The 21112-nt window shown below is 37.0% G+C and overlaps 1 protein-coding gene across 1 annotated transcript in view; it reads right to left on the reverse strand.

The window, feature by feature from the left end:
* RAPGEF4 (Rap guanine nucleotide exchange factor 4) overlaps window positions 1-21112 on the reverse strand; it is a 145180-nt gene that overhangs the window by 117146 nt on the left and 6922 nt on the right. Inside the window, exons 2-4 of the mRNA XM_062498001.1 lie at window positions 17870-18012; window positions 16690-16778; window positions 8433-8579 (exon numbers count right to left, since the gene is read on the reverse strand). Of these exons, the coding sequence (XP_062353985.1) occupies window positions 8433-8579; window positions 16690-16778; window positions 17870-18012 (379 nt within the window). The remainder of the gene's footprint in view (window positions 1-8432; window positions 8580-16689; window positions 16779-17869; window positions 18013-21112) is intronic.

Here is a 21112-nt window from a genome sequence, read left to right on the forward strand (position 1 = left end):
ATAGTAAAAAGTATGTCTGGGAAAAAAGCCAGAATCTATTTTGTAAGCTTCAAATGTTATCATTTTTCTGAGAGACATTTTTACTTAATAAAAATGAACTAATGAAAGACCAGAAGCTTGTTTCCTGAAGTAATATTCAGAGCCCCCCCAGTTGTGTTTTGCAATGTATGTTTTTGCCATTTAGCACATCATGCTTAGAGATACCACATTTAATAATACAATCTGCTGAGGATGTAAAGCATTTTCTTTTCTAATAAAAAAGCTGGTTATAGAAAGTGCAAGTTTGGCAGTAAGGTTGCCAAGAAAAATTGTAGCCTGAAAAACACCTGAAGCCTTTAAATGTACACATTTCAGTTTTTCAGATGTTCTTCTGTAATTTAAATAATTTAAGAATCAATCAAAATACTTTATTTTCTGGGAAATTAGATGAACTCATATTTTTCAACTTCACCTCTAATCATGATAAAATATGAGAAAACCAATAAAGGCATTACTTAATGGGGGGACTGACATGTTTTCTGGATGTTTCAATTCTTTTTTACCCAAGAAACAACCTCAAGTAAATCAAGCTTTCTGCAATATTATTCAAGACCGTTTGAAGTGCTAATGAGAATATAAGCATTCATATGGCCTGTAAACAGGAATGACAATACATTTTTGCACAGTGTCTGCTATGACAGGATTCAACAGGGGGTTCAAGCAGATGGTCATTACTACAGTGATACAGAATAGCACCTAAGAGAAATGAACATGGTAGGATGGTTTAAGAGAAGTCACATCTACACAGTCCTATCACACCTCTGCACGGTGATCAGGGACAGTCACAAAATGTTCCCTTTGGAACAGATTCAGAATAAATCAGAAGCCTGAGATGCAAATCAGTTATAGGGATAACACACAAGAACACGCACCAGGAAAGTTTGTTGCAGAGACACGAGGAAGGATCAAGGCCTTTCCAAACAGCCTGTTATTTTTCTATATTTTCAGTTGCTTAAGAGGTGTCTGAAGCACCAGTGACTGTCACCTTAAACCGAGGATAACAACAAAGAAAGGGACACAGTGCTAACACTTACTTGATCTTCTCTCAGAATTCTGCCTCATTGACAATACTGGACATCATAATAATGGCACAGTAAATAAGCTGAAACAGGGCAGCTGTTTATGAGTTTTTCAGTCACAATGCCATTATTTAGCAGAAGATTTATCACAGCAAGACTACCAAAACACTTGTACACTTTCATCAGTACATATCATGCCAAGAGAAATGCTGCATTACTGAAGTGAAAATTCTTGCTCCTAGATAAGCTTTTCCACTGCCAATGGCCAGGAAGGTAACCTTAGGAGATAGACTGTCATATACAGTGTTCACAAAATTTGCATCTACTCTTAAAATACGAAGTGATTAATACAACCAAATGAAAGCAGCAGTCACCATAGCACTATGCTGACAAACATGGCTGGTTCTGACCTATGTTTGGCTACCAAGGGTTAAATGCTGTTTCATGCTCATGTAAAGCTGCTCTACCAGACAGAGCATCACTCGTTAAAACTAGAAGTGTCTGACAAAGCAAAACAAGAGGAAGAAAAAGTAAAAGCATATTATGAAGATGATCTAAACCAATGTAACAGCAGTACTAAAGGCCAGAATCTGCCCCCACGTAGCTCCTCATATTAAATCAGTTATGTTGCATTCACTTGAAATATGTTTAATTCATACCAGAAAAACTGGGAGCACTATCTGGTACTTCTTCTTGGCATAGTAACAAATGTGAAATCTTTCCCTGTTGCAAGTGAGTACTTGCATGCTTTCCCAGTATTAACACAAGGTATGAAGGTGGGATGTTAGCTATTCTCACAGCTTTGATCACATCTAGCCAATTCTGTGTTTACTGTCATATTCTAAAGCTGGGCACAGGGATTTTTTATATTCTTCCTCCTTCAATGTGCTCCTATAGGAAAAAGAAATCTTGCCTATCACCACTTCAATTTTCAGTGTCACTCACACTAGCTCTGAATCTTTGCATAAAAATGTGTATTTGTTATCAACTAGCTCTGAATCTTTGCATAAAAATGTGTATTTGTCATCAGCTGAGATCTGCAGACAACATAAGGCAACAGATTCCATACACGTGGGTCCTTCTGATTCCTTAAGTTTTAGCTTTTTTATTTTTTGGATCCATACTGCTTTAGTGTATAACTCTAAAACTCCACAGACTGTCAGCTACTGTTCTCTCACTCAGTGAAAACAATTTCTCTCTCCACGCCTGATACTCAAGGACACCTCACTTTCTCAGGCACCAAAAAAACGTAAACAACAGCAAAGTAGGGGTCAAACTGGGGGAATGTGACTATTACCTGGAGCTGTAATTGGCCAGTTAAACTCTGATACGCAAACAAATCAAATTTATATCTGTCTGAAAACCCCATGATGGTTGTCCATCCTGGGTGTAGTCTCTGCGAGACTCCTGCACTACCCAAGGTGTACCCCTTGTAGGCCTTTCAATAAATACCTACCTTTATCCTTTAAACCTGTCTAGCCTCTGTTCTAGGTAGCCTCTCCAGGCATCGCCTCCACATCCCTCTTCTGTTGTCTTCTGTATCTGACAACATGGAATAATTCTTCCTTATTCTGACAAGATGGCTATTTGGGAGGTTGGGGAACACATTATACCAGGTACATTGAAAATGCAGGTTACCACAATTTGATCACTTTTACACTTCTCAAATAAAATCCCATTAGAGAGACAAATCATCAAGGAATCATTTGAGCAGTCAATGGAGAGAGTGACACGAAGCAGGTAAAGACAGTGAGTGTTCCATGACCACCTTTTTATACTTTCGTGGTCTCCAAGCATTTCGCTGTTTTAAATCACACGATCACCCATCCTGAAAAGCTAAATATTCTGTATTTTATTAACTGTAGTTTTATGCCTCTACTATGTTTGCCTATGGGAAATCAGTAAATCAGGGCAGAGACTTCTGCAATTGATTACTGCGCAATAAACGGGCAGAGTGGTACACCATAAATCAAGGTGATAGTTTAGGGGCTGGACATTAATCTGATTTTTTTCTTTGATTCCCCCCTTCCAATATTACATTTTTCAGATCAAATTTAATCTCTCACTCAAATGAACTGGAAAGAATTTCTGGTATGGAATACTCATTGGTAAAAAGGTATATTAGAAAGTACTGACATTTACGTGAGATTCCTAATACTCCTTAAGCACATTAAAGTGTTCAGGAGTCTCCTAGAGAAAGAAGCAAGAAGATTCTCATGTAACAATGCAACATGTATTTTCCAACAGCCTAAGGCAAGGAAAAGACTACCTCTCTGAAATGCTGCCTACTGCATTACACTGCAAAACACCACACGAGATGCAGTAACATCCATGATAAACAATACACTTACCATATGACCAAATGGATAAAGACAAATTTAAATTCTTCCATATTTATTTTCATTAATGCATTTTTATAGTGCCTTCATAATTCCTAATGCCATAATCTCAGGACATAAAACGTTATTATACCTTGATATGACAGGTGTGATTAGATATACCTTAAAGTGATAAACTGTTATTCAATACAAATGCATGGAAAACTGCGGTCCCAATTCTGATAACTTCAGCCTTACTCAGAAACCCCACAGAACAGTGCTACAGCACCCCTTTTAATACATTTTCTTCCTACATGGCATTCCAATGAAATGGGTGTGTAAAACTTCTATTCTGACAGATCTGGTTTCAAACTAGTTCCTAGTGTTCACAGTGCTCAGAAAACGGAGGGAGTCAGAAAAGAAAGCTGCTTCTCCCAAAGCTATAATTACAGAGCAGTTCAGTCTGCTGAGGGCTACTGAATTAACAGCAGATGGGCAAAAGCAGGAAGCAAGTTACACTACAGTTTATCAGTTTACAAGATGTGTAAGTGCTGCTGAATAGGAGTTTAAAAAAAACATTCATTCTGACCTTACAGGGGCCAAGTCTCCCTCTCTCCAAAGTCACTGCATAACGAAGTAATAGCTGCTCTTCATTTACTCAAGTGTTTCTCAAGGCATGTTCAGTAACTTCTAACACAGTCTAATTTCACAAAAAAGGAAATTGGTTATTCGTATGTTATCCAAGGAAGGCTGAGTAATGCACTGTGGTAGGAAAGACCTCTAAAAATAAGTCATCTCTCAGCAGATTCACTCCCTTCCTGTCTGGGTTTCAATCAGTTTTCATCTGCATGAAAGGACAAAGCCTGAGGATGAACTATGCAGAGCTTCTGTAACGATCATACTGCTCAAATGCAATCATTTCCCTCCTTCTCTGTTTAAAAGAATCCTGTTATTAGGGGTGGATCCAGGTAGTGACCCAACAGGATGTACGTGACCAGAGCTCTTCATGCGTAGCTTTCTAAAAGCTTTCTGCTTTCATGTTTATTTTTGGATGTATTTTCCTTTGTGCTTTGAAGTAGTTTTGTTGGACAAGGTAGCTAGCACCACAATTACTTATACATGCTAAGGAAGGAAAGCAAGCCCTCATCAACACCAACAGTATTTTTTCCTACAGATTCATAGAGTATATTGGAAGTCTACAGTGTGGTAACAGTAATGAGCTACTTCTTTTCATGTTTGTTATTGCTCTTCAGACACCAAATCCAGGGACAATCAATGCACAAAGGAACATCACCAGTGATTCCCATAACCTACTAGTTTCATCATCAGGGAACCCTGCTCAGCTGTGTGAGAATTCAGTGTGAGATTTCATCACCATTAATCCACTGCAACAGCACTGATAGAGGAGTGTCCAAGGATGAATAAGCAGAGATCAACAGATGCTCCCCAACAGGATGCTACTTCAACAGACACAGTCATTAGAGGGAAGACTGGCCCATTTTAACTGGTAATTGTTGTTATCAGGACAGTGTCATTTGTTTTGACCAGCATACCCTGTCTGCTAGAAATGAAGGTCACAGATAATCTTTCTGTACTTAAAGGGCTGACTGAATATGGGGCTGCATGTATTACAGAAGGCATCTTACAATATTTTTGATAAAGAGTATCCTATCTTTTCCTCAAAGAATACTACAATTTATAAAACTGGCAGACTACTAATGATGAAAAAAGAAAGAAGACAGTTTAGTAGTAGCTATCTCTTTCAGGCATAGACCCAATTACAATAGCACTCATAGAAATTAATACCTTTGCTGTATATTGTGCATTAAATTCATCAATAAAACACACCTTATTTGGGAATCATCCTACCAATACAATTGCTTCTTAGAGCAATATAGCTAATACAGGACAAGTTACTTTTCAATTTAAACAAAACTCAGAAAAGTCTCCAAATTCACAATATGAAGTTTCAGAGATTATGAAAATGCTTTCTAAACTTATAAATAATTAAAATAAATTATTTTTCTCTCAAAATCTAGTTTCAAAATATATACTAAAAGTTTCATAAGCAGCATAATGGATATGTATTTGTCTTTCAAAGAGCTGTATAGATTTGAGGTATAAAAATATTTTTTGCAAATGTAAACTTCATCAGTAGGCTTCAGTATGAACAAATTTTTAGTGTTAAGGATACTTCATATCTTTTAGTCCTAGCATTTATGATTAGTTCCACAGTAAATTAAAGTCAATACTGAATCAGTTTGTTTTTCCTCTGTAGGCCAAAAATCCTTATTTGGTTACCAGAGTTTTGATTTTTTTCTTTCCCTCAGAACAAGGAAATAAAGTAAATTTCTCCAAAAATGAATTTCTTGGGGAAAAAACAAATAAATTAAAAAGTAACATATATTGTATTTTTTTTACTTCTATTATTAATCATAAAAATTCTACATACTTAAAATCAGCAAGCATTTTAAGAATACTAACCCTACAATTTATTTAGGTTGTTCTTATACTACAGTATTACATTATTTTGGAATTATTTTTTTTTTCTGGATAAAACACCTCTTTCATTAATTAATTCTCATTATGTGGAGACTTGAAATTTGCCCCCAGATTTTAGCTTTTACAATATCTGGACTGCAATGAACTGACATTGTTGCCTTTCCCCATTTTTCCACAGTATCATATGCATTAAATATCTGTGATCCTCCCTTGACTTCATGTGGGTTTTCATGAAACCCAACTGAATGACACATAACAAAACAGTTTCCTCATAGAGACTTTGTCACAGCAAAGATATATGAATCTTAGGATTAGGCAGAAAGAACAATGCAGCACCCAAAACATAAAACGTCTCCCTTTAGAAAAATATTTACTTTTCTTCAGGTAACAATAATATTAATAACAATATACTACTTGTGTTACTGCTAGTATATTTTGGGATAATTTTCTTACATAATTTTCCATCAATTTTAAACATTCTCTGTTTATCACACGTTAGCTGCGGTTTATGCAGACTCTGAGATTGGCAGGTTGCAAGGAAATAAACAATACCTTAAAAATTAATAACTATTATATCTGAGACCAACCAGCAAAGCTGTATTTCCTTGAATAATTTTCCATTCACTGAGAGCACAGGGATAGCCTCCTTGAAAGAAAGCACACCAAAATATATGAGCTCACTGAAAAATGGTACAAAAGGCAAAGAAGCACCACAATCTGTGATCTGTGACTGACACCTGCAGCATTTGTGACATGTTCTACTGCCCAATTCCATAAAAGCTGCAACACACAAGGTGTGTGCTAAAGCTGCCTATGATCACTCCAGTGCTTCTAACACACATCACCTTCCCCAAATGCACCTATTATCAAAAAAACTCAGCAAAATCATCAAAAGTGCTAGAAACACAACTGCATTAGTAATTAAATAGCAAATGATGTTGAAATTTTTGTTTTAAAACAACTTTAAATATAAGATTCAAAAATTTTTAATAGGGAACCTTCACACACCATACAATTCTGATAAAGAACAAAAAACTTGGAATGCTTAGCAGGAAATCCACATGCATGGGAGAAATCACTGTGCTGATACCAATTAAAAGTGTATTTTTAAAAAAAATGTTACCAGAGAAACCTAAAACTGGATTTATTTCCCCCATAATTATCTTGTAAAGCACTATCTACATCATCAGATTTCTGACTACTGCCAAGTGCTACATATGTTAAAACAGATGAAACCACTGGCATTTTTAATCTTTTCATGCCAAGGCCTAAAACTACAATGCAGCTGCTGTAGCAAAAAAAAAAAAAAAAAAAAAAGTGTGAACTGCAAAAAAAATATTGCCTTGTCAAATTCTTCAAATTTGCTGCTAAACTTCAGTAGCATTTTAATTTAGCTGTAGAACTTGCCAAAAAAACAGTACAAATCCTGGCTATGCAATTCAAAGAATGATATCTGATATTGTCAGGGCATTCAATGGCAAGCATGTTTCACTCAACACAGTGGTCTTTCATGCCTTGGTCATGCTGCACCATTAACTATGCTCCAAGACACGTATCTGTAGGCAGGTGATGAAAGTACCATCTCCTTCATCAGTGTAGATAGTTGTGGATCTGGCTTTTTTTCTGATACTCACTTTAGAACTGCTTTAGGACAAATATTTGGAGTATAATACTGCTTTTTCTCAGGAAAAGAGAAAGCAAGAAAAAAAATCCATCTGTCCACAGTTAGAATCTGAACTAAAATGTTAGACCCAGCACCTATTTCTTAAATATAGTTAGTGTCCCTAGACCTTCAACTTTAGGACCCTGTCCCACCATCTGGCAGCTCTGCACAACACCTACACTTGTACAGTCACCATTTCAAACAAGCTCACAGTACAAATTGGTAATAGTGCAGGCAAGGCCAAAAGAATGCCTTCCAGTTCCCACAACACTTTTCAAACCAAATGTAGTGCTTGCAAAAATGCAAAGAGATTCAAGTTCAGTAACTTTCTGCAGCAACATGTTAATGAAGTTTTCTCCACGCAGAAACCAAAGTACACACACTAGAGAATGAAAAACCTCAGCAGTATGTTTGTTCTCCACAAAGGAAAGTTTTAAGGGAATTCACATGTAATCAGTAAGTTAATTTTTAAGTCATCTTGATCCATCTGCAAATTCTAAACCCCTTACAGCTGGTGATGAGACAGGAGTAAAGGAGAGTAATTTAAAATTTCAGAGTATAGTAAGAATAGACTCTCCTCATAAATGCTGGCAATAAAAGCAAGTTTAAGGCTAAGAGAGCAACACCTGCAGTATACAAATAAATTCTACCAGAAATTTCACCTAAGTTATTTCATTACAAGAGGCCCACAAGAAGGAAATATGGGAGTATGTAATCATACATAATATGAGACACTAAAGAGAAGCAAAACCTTCCCTTTTTTTCCAAACTAACTTAAAAAAATTCTACTTCACTTACGGTATAAACGTCTTCATACTATATTAAATATACTTTCAAGGTCAAGTCTTTTTTTTTTTTTTCTGCATACACTGCAAATAAATCTGAACTTACCTCCCAAAGTGCTTTGAAGTCCTTCTGCTCAATTCGAAGGAGCTCACTGTGTTCCCTGGTAACAATGGTAGCATGGCGAGGAGTGTTATCCAGAATGGACTCTCCAAAAGCAGTTCCTACTCCAAGAGTGCATATTGTCACAGCATCCTTTGATTCAAAAAGAAAAGGACACGTTAAATATTTCACGATGTTTTGAGAGTCTTTGTGTCCTATTTTCTAATAGCACTGCCTTGAGATTCTTCAGCAATCTGGTTAAAAAGAAAATTAATTTAAGTGTCAACAACAAAAAATCAATATGCTGGTAGTTTTTATCTGGACACAAGTGGAACTTTTGTTTTCTATGATCGTCAGTTGAATTAGACATTTCTGAATGCAAAGCTGAGAACACAACAACCACTTTCACCTTTATAAAAAACTATGATCTCTGCTCATCAATCTCTAAACACTGCTGTGGTGATGAGATCTTTAGAAATCTCACAGGTGATGAGAAGTTAACTAGAATCAGAAATGCAATCTTGGAATAAAAACTTCTGTCCCACACAAGCTACCCTCATCAGAAAGAAAATTTACCTGTTATGTTTTCTGTTATGTAAACGTAACTTTCAATTATAATATTGTCTTGTATTTATATTGCATTTCTCTATTGTACAAGCAATGCACTTGTACAGTTGAACCAACTCTTGGCCCTTCAGTTGAAAATGCCAGCAAATTTTTCAGTTGTTAATGGATATTTGCCAATTAACTACCAGACCAAAAAAAAATTATTTTCACATAAATCAGGGATTTCAAGAAAACTAAGGAAGTTCAAACAACCTGGAAAAATTGTATCCATGTACAGAGCAATAAGAAGGTCCCAAACAAGCAGCAAAGTCCACTTCAAAGGAGTCTATAGGAGCACATGCCATTCTAAATGATATCCAAATGAATCTCCCTTGGCCAGGGACTCCTCTGTAGTAGTTCCAACAAAAATTATGAGCTACTGCAGAGAAAAAAGTAGTCATTAAATAACTTGCTGAATCAAGATCTTTAGATACATGTTCTATTTTCAGCTCACAAGTTGCTTTGTTCCTCACCACAGGCTTGAAGCTGAACACTCACATGTCTTTCTTTTCTGAGATGAGCCTTATCTGACTGTCCATTGAGTAATTTTAAAAAATTAGCAACAGCATAAAATCTTTAAAATCATACAAACTGTGCTTAATAAAGGAAATCATATATGCACACAGAAAATTACACATAAGCATATAAAAAACACGTGCTAACTTTACTTGATACATGAGAAGTATAGTTTAATTCTAAAATGTAGGATTCATGCAACACCTACAAAAATCAAAGCAGAAACATTTGTTATCCTTGTGGCTGATAATCCAGGAGAGATGCATCAGCATGTTTTAGCATCATTTTCTGGTTTTAGAGTTCCACTGCTTTTCTTTCATGCATCTACTAAGTCACAATAGGCAAGTGTTGTTAAGATAAAGTTAGTAGCTATGTAATTGCAATACAAAGAGAAAAGGCCATAATTGTCCATTTCCCTGAACCGTAGCAAACTGCTCTTACCCAGATGTTACCATATAAAATTGTGTGTTCAGGAAAATAATATCAATTACATCTCAGAGAAGATCTAGGAAAAATTTACCAACTGCCAGAAATAAATTTTCAAGGAAGGAAAGTAAGAACAGATTTTCTTTAAAAGAAAGAATATTTGGGAATGAGCACCTAGGTACCTAAATAGAAGTCTCTACAAACAGATTATAATAGTTTATACACTGAAATCTGCCTTCCCAAGCTTACATTTCAGAGCTGAAACACTCTATGGATACTCACAATGGCATTCAAAGGAGCTACAAAGAAAATGTGCCTACTGCTCATACAAAATTTGATCTCAGATACCCAAAACATTGTTTTCAGTCCTATTCACAAAGTTTAGATAAAAGTGCTCTGTTCAGGACAGGACAGCCAGACAGCCTGGCATAAAAGAAACTTTTCCTGTAGGTGGATCATAAACATTGTTTTCATCTTCTGACTTCCTTCTCACTCCCCCTCCCCTCCTTCAATAAATAAAAGTAATTTTAAACATTTCACCTTTTCTGACTGTTTATAGCCCTAAAGAAATATCTTTAATGACAGAACAGACATGAGAAGAAAAAAGGACCAGTATTGGTTAAGAAATTACTTTATAAGATAACTTCTGATGAGGCAGCTGTTAAGCTTAAGAAATAAATTAACACTTTGTGGTGTTAGGTCAAGAGGCTGGAATGGTCCTATCTACATTCATTGAAGGAAAGTCCAGGCTTCCATCAAGTTGTTTCAGATTTTTTCCCATCCATCACAGTTCTCCACAGAGATGGAGTCACAGCCAGCTGGGGTACAGTCCTACATGCCTTGAGGCTTCAGAGACCTGTACTCTTGCTACCCCTTGTTTATCCATCTCCAGCCTCCTGGGGAATCAGGTGTGTTTCCTATTATCCCTGTTAACCTTACACTCAGGAATCTCCTGCTGTTCACTGAAGACTTCAGGAGGATTGCTGGCAGCTCAAAACTCAGTTTGCTGTTTCCCTCTGCAATCCCAGAAGCAGCAGGGGGTTGTAGTGGCTGGAAACCAACTAACATTCACACACCTATTTAAAAGGAAGTATTAGAGACTTAGAAAGATGAGATTGCTTCCATTGCTACCTGTCATCTGTACATGCTATATAACAGTAGTGTTCAAATCAGCTGTTTGTGTATTCAGCTTCACTGACTCTTACTGCCACATGAGACATATACAGGGAAAGCATTCTTAAGCCTTTCCCTCACCCCCCCAACAACTGAAAACATTACTGATTTTGCAAGACCATTTAATGGAGAAATAAGGCTCTGCTTTATTCCCTTCCCCACCATCTCAAGGATCCTCCCATATCCTCCTCCTTGACTTGTGACCTCTTGTTTCTCAACCTGGCAAACAGAATTTTTGTACTGTGTGTAAATAAAATCATGGTGTCAGAAAGAGAAATTGAGAAAACAGGGGAAATCATTACTAGTGCTAGGTTCAGAGGGACTGGGGACAAAATTTCTTTGAAATTTTAGTTTGTTCAACATTTTCAGTTTATGAGGGTGCTGATGTAGCTAGATCATTTTTGATTTCATCATTTTCCTACACCTTGCATCTTTATCTCACCTCTGCATCTGTGTCTCTCTAGGACATCTATCTTTCACTGGAGTTTTGCAAAAGCTGGCATGTTGAGAAGTTTATTATTACTTTGTCACAGTTCAGTTTGTCCTCAGCAAAAATTTCCTTTTATAACAGAGGATATACAAGGATATACATGAAAATAAACTAGGAAGTGATTTTTCTGTTCCATTATCTTCACTTGAGTGTTTCAGCCATTCAGACAATAAATCCTTATCAGACTATTTCTAACAATAACATAGAAACACCATCTGAACATACTAAAACTGCAGTTTGCAAACATATGTTAGGCCACCCTCTTTACATAAGACAAGGTTATTTCTTTAAAGGAGGCATTATGCTTCTATAAAAACTGTGAGCAGCTTCTCTTCTAGTACCTAATTATGATATGTATGGTTCAGATTCATTGCACTGTAATACCACATTCATTATTTCCATACCTTTCTATCTGATCTTCTAAATCATATCTTCTAAATTCTACCTCAATGTCTTGGATGTTTTCCTACATCACCTGGCAGAGAAGTGATTTTTTTTTTCTATATTAACTTCCAATAAGCTAAGTTCAAAACCAAAATTAGCACAACCACAACACTGTTGAACTTGGCATGAGTCAACACACTGCTTCTCAGTGAGTTCAGCCAATCTCGGTGTTACAGTGGGTACAATGTACAATGGGTACAGCAGTCCTCATGCTCAAACTAAAGAATTTTTAACTAGCTTAGGTATATTTATAATAGTAACTACAGCACTAACCTATGTCACAACTTCACATAGGTTATTTCCATAATACATAGTGGCATTTGCAGGCTGAAAGCAGTATCCAAAGGACAACCCTGTTCAAATCCCTTTCCTTGATGCCACTTCATTTTATCACATACCTCCTTTGTCCTCAATTTCAAAGAGCTGTGAAATTCATCCATTTCTTCACAGACATTCTTCTCAGCAACCCCACTAACTTATTTGGCTTTTCATCCCTAGTTCTCTGCATCTTCTTACAGCTGACACTGCTGTACCATCCAAGCACTCAGGGCTCCTCCTTTAAACCTTTTCTAAAAAAGGCTAATTGTTTGTTAAGTCAATGCCCTATGTTCAGTTTGGTCTGTTTTTAAAAATTGACCTGCTTAAAAAACTCCACCATCACATGGGCAAGATAAGCTGGCAATAGGCCCCAGCACATGCTATGATTTGGCTGGTAAAATACACAAAACTATAGATCAAATTGCTGCTTGATCTTTGTTTTTCTTCTCTTAACTCCTCCACAGTTTAGCAGAGAAATCTTTGGGGTAAAAGGCTCTAATTAAGAAAATCACAATGTTGCAGAATCTGACAACACTGTAACACTGATGCTTTTGTCATAATGCATTTATACCCAGCTTTATTCTGGGATTTCCAACAATCATCCTTACACTCTTCAGTTTCAAAACAGAGGTCAAAAATGCAACATACTCAAGGCACTCAGCAATTTTTTAAGACAACACCAAACTAGGAATATCTCTTAAGAGACACTATTACTAGATATCTTAACATTGGGTAGGCAACAGTGACAAGTAAAAATGAAATCCAGAATCTGATCACAACTGAGGGTAAAGACCTCTTTCTGATATATTCTACAAAGGCTGAAATTTCTGTTTATTTTGAAGGTAAGGTAACTATGTTTTTCTATGGTTTTTAAGTACAGTATTTATCAGGGTATTTCTTACAAACAAGTTGAGGCAAGACCAAAACAGTTCATCACAGTTACCTCTGGAATTCACAGTGAGACGTTTTCACCTTAGAAAAAGTCCTCTTCGGTCTCTTCTTGACTGTTGAATATCCAGAAAAATCCATAAACAGTTTTCACAGACAGCAGACTCCACTCAGGATGTACTGGATGAGTAATCCTGTCACATTTCTGTAGCCATTCCAATGACAGATGAAATTGCTAGCACATTTTACCAGCTCGGTGGAACAAAACTAACAGTAACAGCAAAATTTTCCCCGGCCGAACTCTTTAAAACAGGTGTGTACGGTAAATAGCCGAATGCCATTCCCAAAGCATCCATTTCTGTACCGAGCACTCCTACACTCGGATTTGCTTTGTGTTCTAACTCTGCCCTCTCGTGACAGAACGCAGCTTTGCAAGCATAAAGGACTTTTTCCAAACCAGTATGAAAGCAAGGTTTTGAGATCCTAAATATTTGTGTGTCTGTCTCTATTAAAGCCCTTAAAACAATAGATGTAATAGTTACTGTTATTATAATATCAAATAATAGCTAATATCAGTATTTCTGTTTATATGAATTCTCAACTTGGTCCTAATCAGTATTACTAATATTTTCTCCGAGAAATCACAGGCATCTACATCAATAAGCTGCTATTTACTATGTGAATGTGTGTGAATTAATCCCTCATTAGCTACACTGAAGTCATGATCCATTAGTACATTAAGATTTAATTTCTAGTGCAAGACATGTTCCTACATGCCTCTGTAGGAACAAAGGCTATTAAGACATCTTTAGTAGGGACCAAATGCACAATAACTTGCTGTGCTTCTAATGGGAGAAAGCTACTAATCACCAAAGGTGATTACACACAGAGGTAGCACATGGTAGCTGTTGCACAATGTATTAATTCCTAGGCTTGATGAAATTTAAGTTTCCCAAGTAGAAAGATAAACATCTAGCAAAAGTGGGACTCGTGTATTTTTAATCAAGAGAACTGATTTTCCATATTTACATTAACACCGCAGGCATCATCATATAATCATAGGATAATTCAAGCTGCAAGAAAACTCAGGAGGTCATCTAATACAACCTCCTGTTTATCTGAAGTACTGAACAGTGTCCCAATTAATTAGTCATGTTTAAAGACATTTTAAGCAATAGGAATCTAAATACCAAGCTAGTTTCTCTCCTACTAGGAAAGACAGAATAATCCTGTACTTCTGCGTGAGTCTCCAAACTTCTAAACTCAGGTAAACATCTATATCTCTCCTCTCTGATGGAAGTTTCTCATTAGCATTAGTGTCATTTATGGTATAATCATAAGAGCAGAGCAATTAGTCATTATTACAACTTTGCAAAGGAACCCTTTGGTCCTGGATGATGTAGTTGGAAAATGTGCTCCAAGCACCCCTACATCTAAAGCACTGGTCATCCATTCCCAGCTGGAAGCACAATGCTGTGTGTGCCAGGGCTGCCCCAACAGCAATACACCACCAAATTGCCTCCAACATCTGGGTTTTTAGTGAGCACAGGAGGCAGGGAGTACTAGCAAGTACTTCAAGAATGACCAGTACCATGCCAACAAGAAATTACAGACAAGATTGGAACCACATCCAGGAGCTACAAGCAGGAGAATGAGAATGAGAACAAAAATGGATAAAGAGGGACATGGTATAAACACTAAGTTGGAGCAAAAACAGAGAAAAGGTTGGACTCGTATAGTATTTAGGAGTCCCCAGACATCAAAAATCCAGAAAGGAATGGTAAATGCATGGGCTGCCATCTTTTTGGCAGTGAGGCTGTATTCTGTAGCAACTAGGCAGTGGTAAGAATTCAGTTTGTTTTACATGTAAGAAGGAAATGTGAGGTAAGAAATAACTGCAGAATATAATTTCTAGAACTAGAATTACATGAATTGTAGTTCAACAGCTTCCTACTGGCAGGAAAATGAAGTTAAGCTGAGCAAGCAGAAAAAAAATATTTACATTATATTCATTAAGAAACTGAAGTGTTCCATACTTCATCTAATGGAATCAACATTCCAAAGAGATTCTTAATTTAACATCCAGATTGTGCAGATGTATTACTTTCTAAGTAAAGAGCATTGATTCTTCACAACAGTGTAGTGCCATCTTTTGGCAAACACCGGAAAATCCTGATTGCTTTAGACCTGCATAGAAAAGGGTCTCATAAGGGCCCAGTACTGTTCCAAATTGTGACAATACCAATAACAGCCAGGCCACGCCAAGAATTGCGCAAATTAAGCTAATTATACTCTCAATCAATCTCTACTTAGCACAGTGAAGAGGTTGCTAAAAATAACATGAAAGAAGTTCCTTATGCATCTATCGTTCTACTGCAGGAAGTAAAAAGACCCAATACTCACACACTGCCTTCACTTGCATTCTGACCCAATTTCAATGGTGATGCAATGCTCAACAAAGTGAAAAAAATCCAATTTCTGCTATGAGCAAAAAACTTTCCTCAATCAGCCAAACTCTGGGCAGAGAATAAACCACCACCCTCCCCTACACATGCTGTATTCAGTCCAGGTGGGGAAAATGGTTAGTGTTCTCCATCAGGTCCTGGGTAGCTGTACTACTCACGTGAAGGCACAGTGAATCCCCTACCAGAGACACAACTCCATGCTGAGCTACATCATGGGACAGTCAACGATCACAACATGGGAGCAGGCAATGGACAGCATGCCTTCCCAGAAGACTAAGCTCACAGCAGCCAGTGACAGCATGACATCAGACAACACGGACAGGAGACTCTAGAAGTATCTCACCCTTTTGGATTTTTATTTACTCTAAATTTTATAAATCCAGGAGCACCAAGGTATTGAGAAACCACTTAAATCTGAGGAGAATTGTCCTTGTTCTTCTGTTTCTTAACACTGAATAGGTATTACCTATAGGCTTTTTGTCCAACATAACAGCAGTTCCAACAGTCTGATATTTCTACAATACTTCCTCATTTCTGCAGTGGAGACTGCATTATGCTGTTATTAGACCCATTTATTGGGTTCACTTTGAACTTTCCGGAGAAGAACTGAATTAAAATAGTTCAAGGGAATGAATTAACAACTCTCCAATCTTTAGCACAACTTCAATGGCACTGCTAGGAAAGACAGAGGAGTCTTGCTTCTTGTTAAAATGTACACCATTTCCAGAGCATTACATTTCAGTTTCTTGACATCAATGTCATGATTTGCCTTCCTTAGACTAAGGAAAACTGAGACTAAAGGAGACTCAGAGAAACATATACATCCTTGTGATATGACAAAATATCTGTACAGAATGTTTCATTATCTACCTCACCATAAATGATATTCTTTCTTTGTACTGCTGACTGGATGGTTGTAATGAAAAATCTATTTTACCTGGTGGTTGCTTGTATCAGACACCTTCACATCCAGTGATCCTGTCAGGACAGCATACCAATTCGTCCCAATATCACCCTGACGGAATACTGGAAAGATGAAATCTCGTAAATAAGAGCTGTCACTTTAGCAACAGTAATAAACATTTTCTCACATATTACTGCAATACTGCAGTCACTGCTGGCACTACACAATTTGCCATATGAGATTACTTATTTACTATTACAGTAATATTTCCAATGACACTGGAAAGCATGTGTTTTAGTAAAATAGTCAATACACTATGGAAACAGTGAAAGCACATAGAACTGCTTCACTCTTCTTCCCAGTCTGCTTCTGTTTTACTGTTCTCTTAGTTAATTAACCAACCAAAGAAACAAAACAAACAAGGAAATAATGTTTTCTGAACAATGTCCCTTTGAAATTCATTATCTTCCAGTGCAGACACAGCTACCACTGAATTCAGTAAGAGCTCTGGCTGAACAACAACTGCAAGACTTCAGTGTCCAGGCATTCCAAGTGTGTGATTACAGTGCACCAAAATCCCTGTCACTCTAAGCAAAATCCAGTGCTGCATGCCAGATTTACCTGAGGTGTTTCTGAGACTTTGCTAATATTAACAGAAGATTTTCACCATCTATTCCCCTGGCAGACATTCCCATCACAGGACTACCACTTATTTCCATCTCAGCTTCACAGACCAAGCACAGGTGTCCACCTCCATCTGGCCCACGGGCTGCCAGAGCAGGCACCGAGCTGTTGCACCATGCAGCAGTTTGCAGCTCTGCAGGGCTGGCTTGTGCTAGCCAGGGTGCCTGGAAACCACACACTATCAGTGATGTGCCTCACTGATACACCTTTGCCCCTGACTGCACAAAGCACCGGCAAAAGCGATCAATAATACATTGACAGGGGAAGAATGAGGCTTAAGTCCAAGGACTGCCTTGTAATCTTTCAACAGAACAGTGGTAGAGTTTTTACGTCCAGCTGTATGCCTTGTCACCCTAGATTCACTGCACACTGCATTTGTAGAGCAAGCAGCACTTTAGTCCTGCCTTGGCCCGTGACTGTCACTGTAAATGTTCCACTGACTCTCCTCTCATTGATCTCCTAAAGACAACCACAGTCTAACTCCTAAGCTTATCTACATAAAATACATAATCATATGAAGCTGTCTTACATGTGATTCCTTTTTCCAGATTTTCGTAATATCCACAGAGACATATCTGCTGGAGAAGGTTTGGATGAAATTTCTCAAAAGCTTTCACTTCTTTCAGCCGTGTGAATATTATATCTACATCCTCACTAGAACGTTCCAAAGGCCTGCAAGAAAACAAAAGACAACATTCTCAAGGGCTTTATAAGAGAAACATCCCCACCTGCATGCACCGAACTTAAAAATGCTTGCATTAAATATCACACTGTAATATAAACAACTTAAAATGCATTTTACACTACATAATGAAATCCTTCCAAGACATCCTAACAACTTCCCTTTATCAACTTGAGCATGATTCTTATCATTTCAACACAGGCAGTGTCCAGAAGCCCATTCAGCACCAAAGTCTTGATGCAGCATCACTATAAAAGTATATATGATGATACAGTCCTTATCCTAAAGGCCTCAGAATGATATATAATTTTAGGTTTGTGAGAAAACATTAACAAACAGATGTCCAAACACACAAGAGGTCCGTGGAATCAGTGCCAAGAACAGATGCTCTCTCTCTGGCTAAATGGAAAGCATTATATACCAACAGTCACTCCTACATCCAAGCTTCTCTTCTGCATTTTGCTGACTATAAAATTACTTTCTTCTTCTCACTTGCAAGGAAGGACAACTTTAAGTATATTCTCTTCCACTAAGTTTTTGTCTCTTAGTGTTGCACAAATTAAATAAGCAAGCGAGAATCTTAATTTTTCATTGGTAACAATCACAATTTTTAATTCAAATGTTTAAAATATTTAAAATCTTTGACAGCAACACCTTTGAAAAAAAAAAACAAGATTTCAAGAAAAATAAAATTGTAAAACTCTCTACAATAAAGTAGAATGTAGACCAGCAGTTCAGCAGGTTCAGCATATTACTACATAAAAAAAAGTGAATTAGTTCTGTAAAATACTCTAAATGTGATTATCAAACATTATGAATCAGCAGGTAAGTGAAACACTAGCTGACAGCATTAGAAAAAATATAACAGACTAAATGCAAACCACTAAGGACAGAAAGAAACAGAATTTTTCTAGGGCATCAGGCCGGATCAGATGCAGAAATTATTGATGTATAAAGGCATAACAGGAAGAGAGACAACTGTTAGTAATCATTAGACCTATCACTCCCTCACATGTTGATAGTTAATTTTACTGACAAAAATGTCCTTTTCACCAGTAGATGAGCTTATAATGAACAGAAGTCAGGTAGCTACAATGAACACAGACTAAATTCACAAATATGTATCTTTATTCCCTTTATTGTTATACCCACAGTGCAAGCACTCCTTCCAACAAGATTTTTTTTAAAGATTCGTCTTTGAAATCAAAGACTTTGAGGAATCCAAATCTTTGTCTCCATGAAGAAACCCAGATCCTACTTGCATTTGAATCTCTGTACCTCATCTTTCTTATTAAATTATGTCTAGGAGGGATTAAATCTCTATCCTCATTTATACTCCAATTTACCCTTATTAACTACAGATGAGAATAATAATTCTCTGGTGTATGCATTGGCTTCTACATCACAGCAATATCCTCTTACCACTTCAAACTACAATCAACTACAATAGCTCTCTTTTGAAATATTTCAACCAAGATTTTCATCCATTTCTTTTTTTCTTGACTGTGCAGTAGCTGTCAAGTACTAATAAGCATTAACTCTCTTGTCAAAATCCTTTTAAGAAGATTAGGGGGTGCAGCTTGCTAACAGATTTACAATCTACTTATACAAGATCCCTACCCAAACTACACTAACTCTTGAAACACGACCTTAATTTGCAGACTCTCAAAAAAAAAAAAAACAAACCAGCAACACCCAACAAGTCAAAAAGGTGGGATCATTCTCAGAAAATCATTCGGTTCAAGATTTAGCAGTTTGGTTAAGATAATGAATTCCTATTCATAAAAATTAATGAGGATTCAACTTTTTGACAACAAGAGATCTTTGGATTTTTTTCAGAGCTCCTGGGAAAGGTCTTCAGAGTTAAGGTAAGGAATTAAGTGTCCCAAGCTGAGGTGGCCCTTGTCCTTAGGAGCACAAGGAATTTTGCCTGTGTAAAATTTCAGACTGCAGTGTAACAGTGGAACTAGTAACACTCAAACTAATTTCTATTAAGATTTATAATCTATGGAAATTAATCTGGTTTCAAAAGCCAAGTATTACTTACTGAGAAAAATGTACCATGGCAATGCCTTTTTTTTCAATTAACTGCTTTTCCACAAGCCCGCAACACTCAGGTGAAGTTTTACTACTTTCTACAAAGCATCTTCTAATAAAATTATCATCATGGCAACTTATAATTATCATTAACTTGACATTAATTAATCTATTTATGATGCCAAGTTTGGTTTTCTGTTTCCTAAGTACAAGCTGCCTAACCTGGAACATAAACAGGACAGGACAACATAAATTTATTTCTTCCTCACAGCTATCTCACTATAAATTTGTTTATTGTAAAGCATAGTTTGGAGTAATACTTAAACATCTATAAAACAGTCCTTAGAACATTAATGATTGAATAGAAAAGTATTACTGATAGCAAACAGAGAATTATTCAAGCTTTATTTTCACTGTAGTCACACTTAAAAAAGGCAGTGGTATTAATCCAGAAAGGAACCATTCACCAGAACACGAAGATAGGCTGCAAAACTCAATCCCAAGGAATATCACTACACTCCCAATATATTTGCAAAAGCCCCTGGGAAGACTTTTCCAGATACCTCATCAGAGTACCTAAAGTAAGTTCTCTGTGATCACCACTGTTGTTCAGTCTCACTGATCTTAGCTCTCTGCTAAACTACTGCTGGTGCAGATTTATTTCTGTCCTGTTCTGTCACATTGATGCTGATGCTACTGAAGCATCCCTTCAACTGCTGACGCTGCAGAGTTACAATGTCATATCCATGAGCAAACAAAGTCAAAAAACACACTTCAGCGAGTCTTCAGCTACCACTGGACTTTCTGCTAAAGCTTCTGTCCTGCACCCATTTCTGAAATCTCAAGACCAACGTATGAAATTAGGACCATAAGTTAAATCTAGAAGTGTGAACAAATACATTAAATCAACTGAGATTCTTCAGCTCTCATGTGGTAGATACATGGGCTGGAGTAAAAGCATTTTAAGGCAAGGCCACCCTTCTTGACTTCATCCCCGTGAAGCACCTCCTCCCTAGACTACCCCACCCAATTTAAAATAAATTTTAAGTCAAA

The sequence above is a fragment of the Cinclus cinclus genome, chromosome 9, assembly GCF_963662255.1.
Source record: "Cinclus cinclus chromosome 9, bCinCin1.1, whole genome shotgun sequence".
In the NCBI taxonomy this organism is placed as follows: Eukaryota; Metazoa; Chordata; class Aves; order Passeriformes; family Cinclidae; genus Cinclus; species Cinclus cinclus.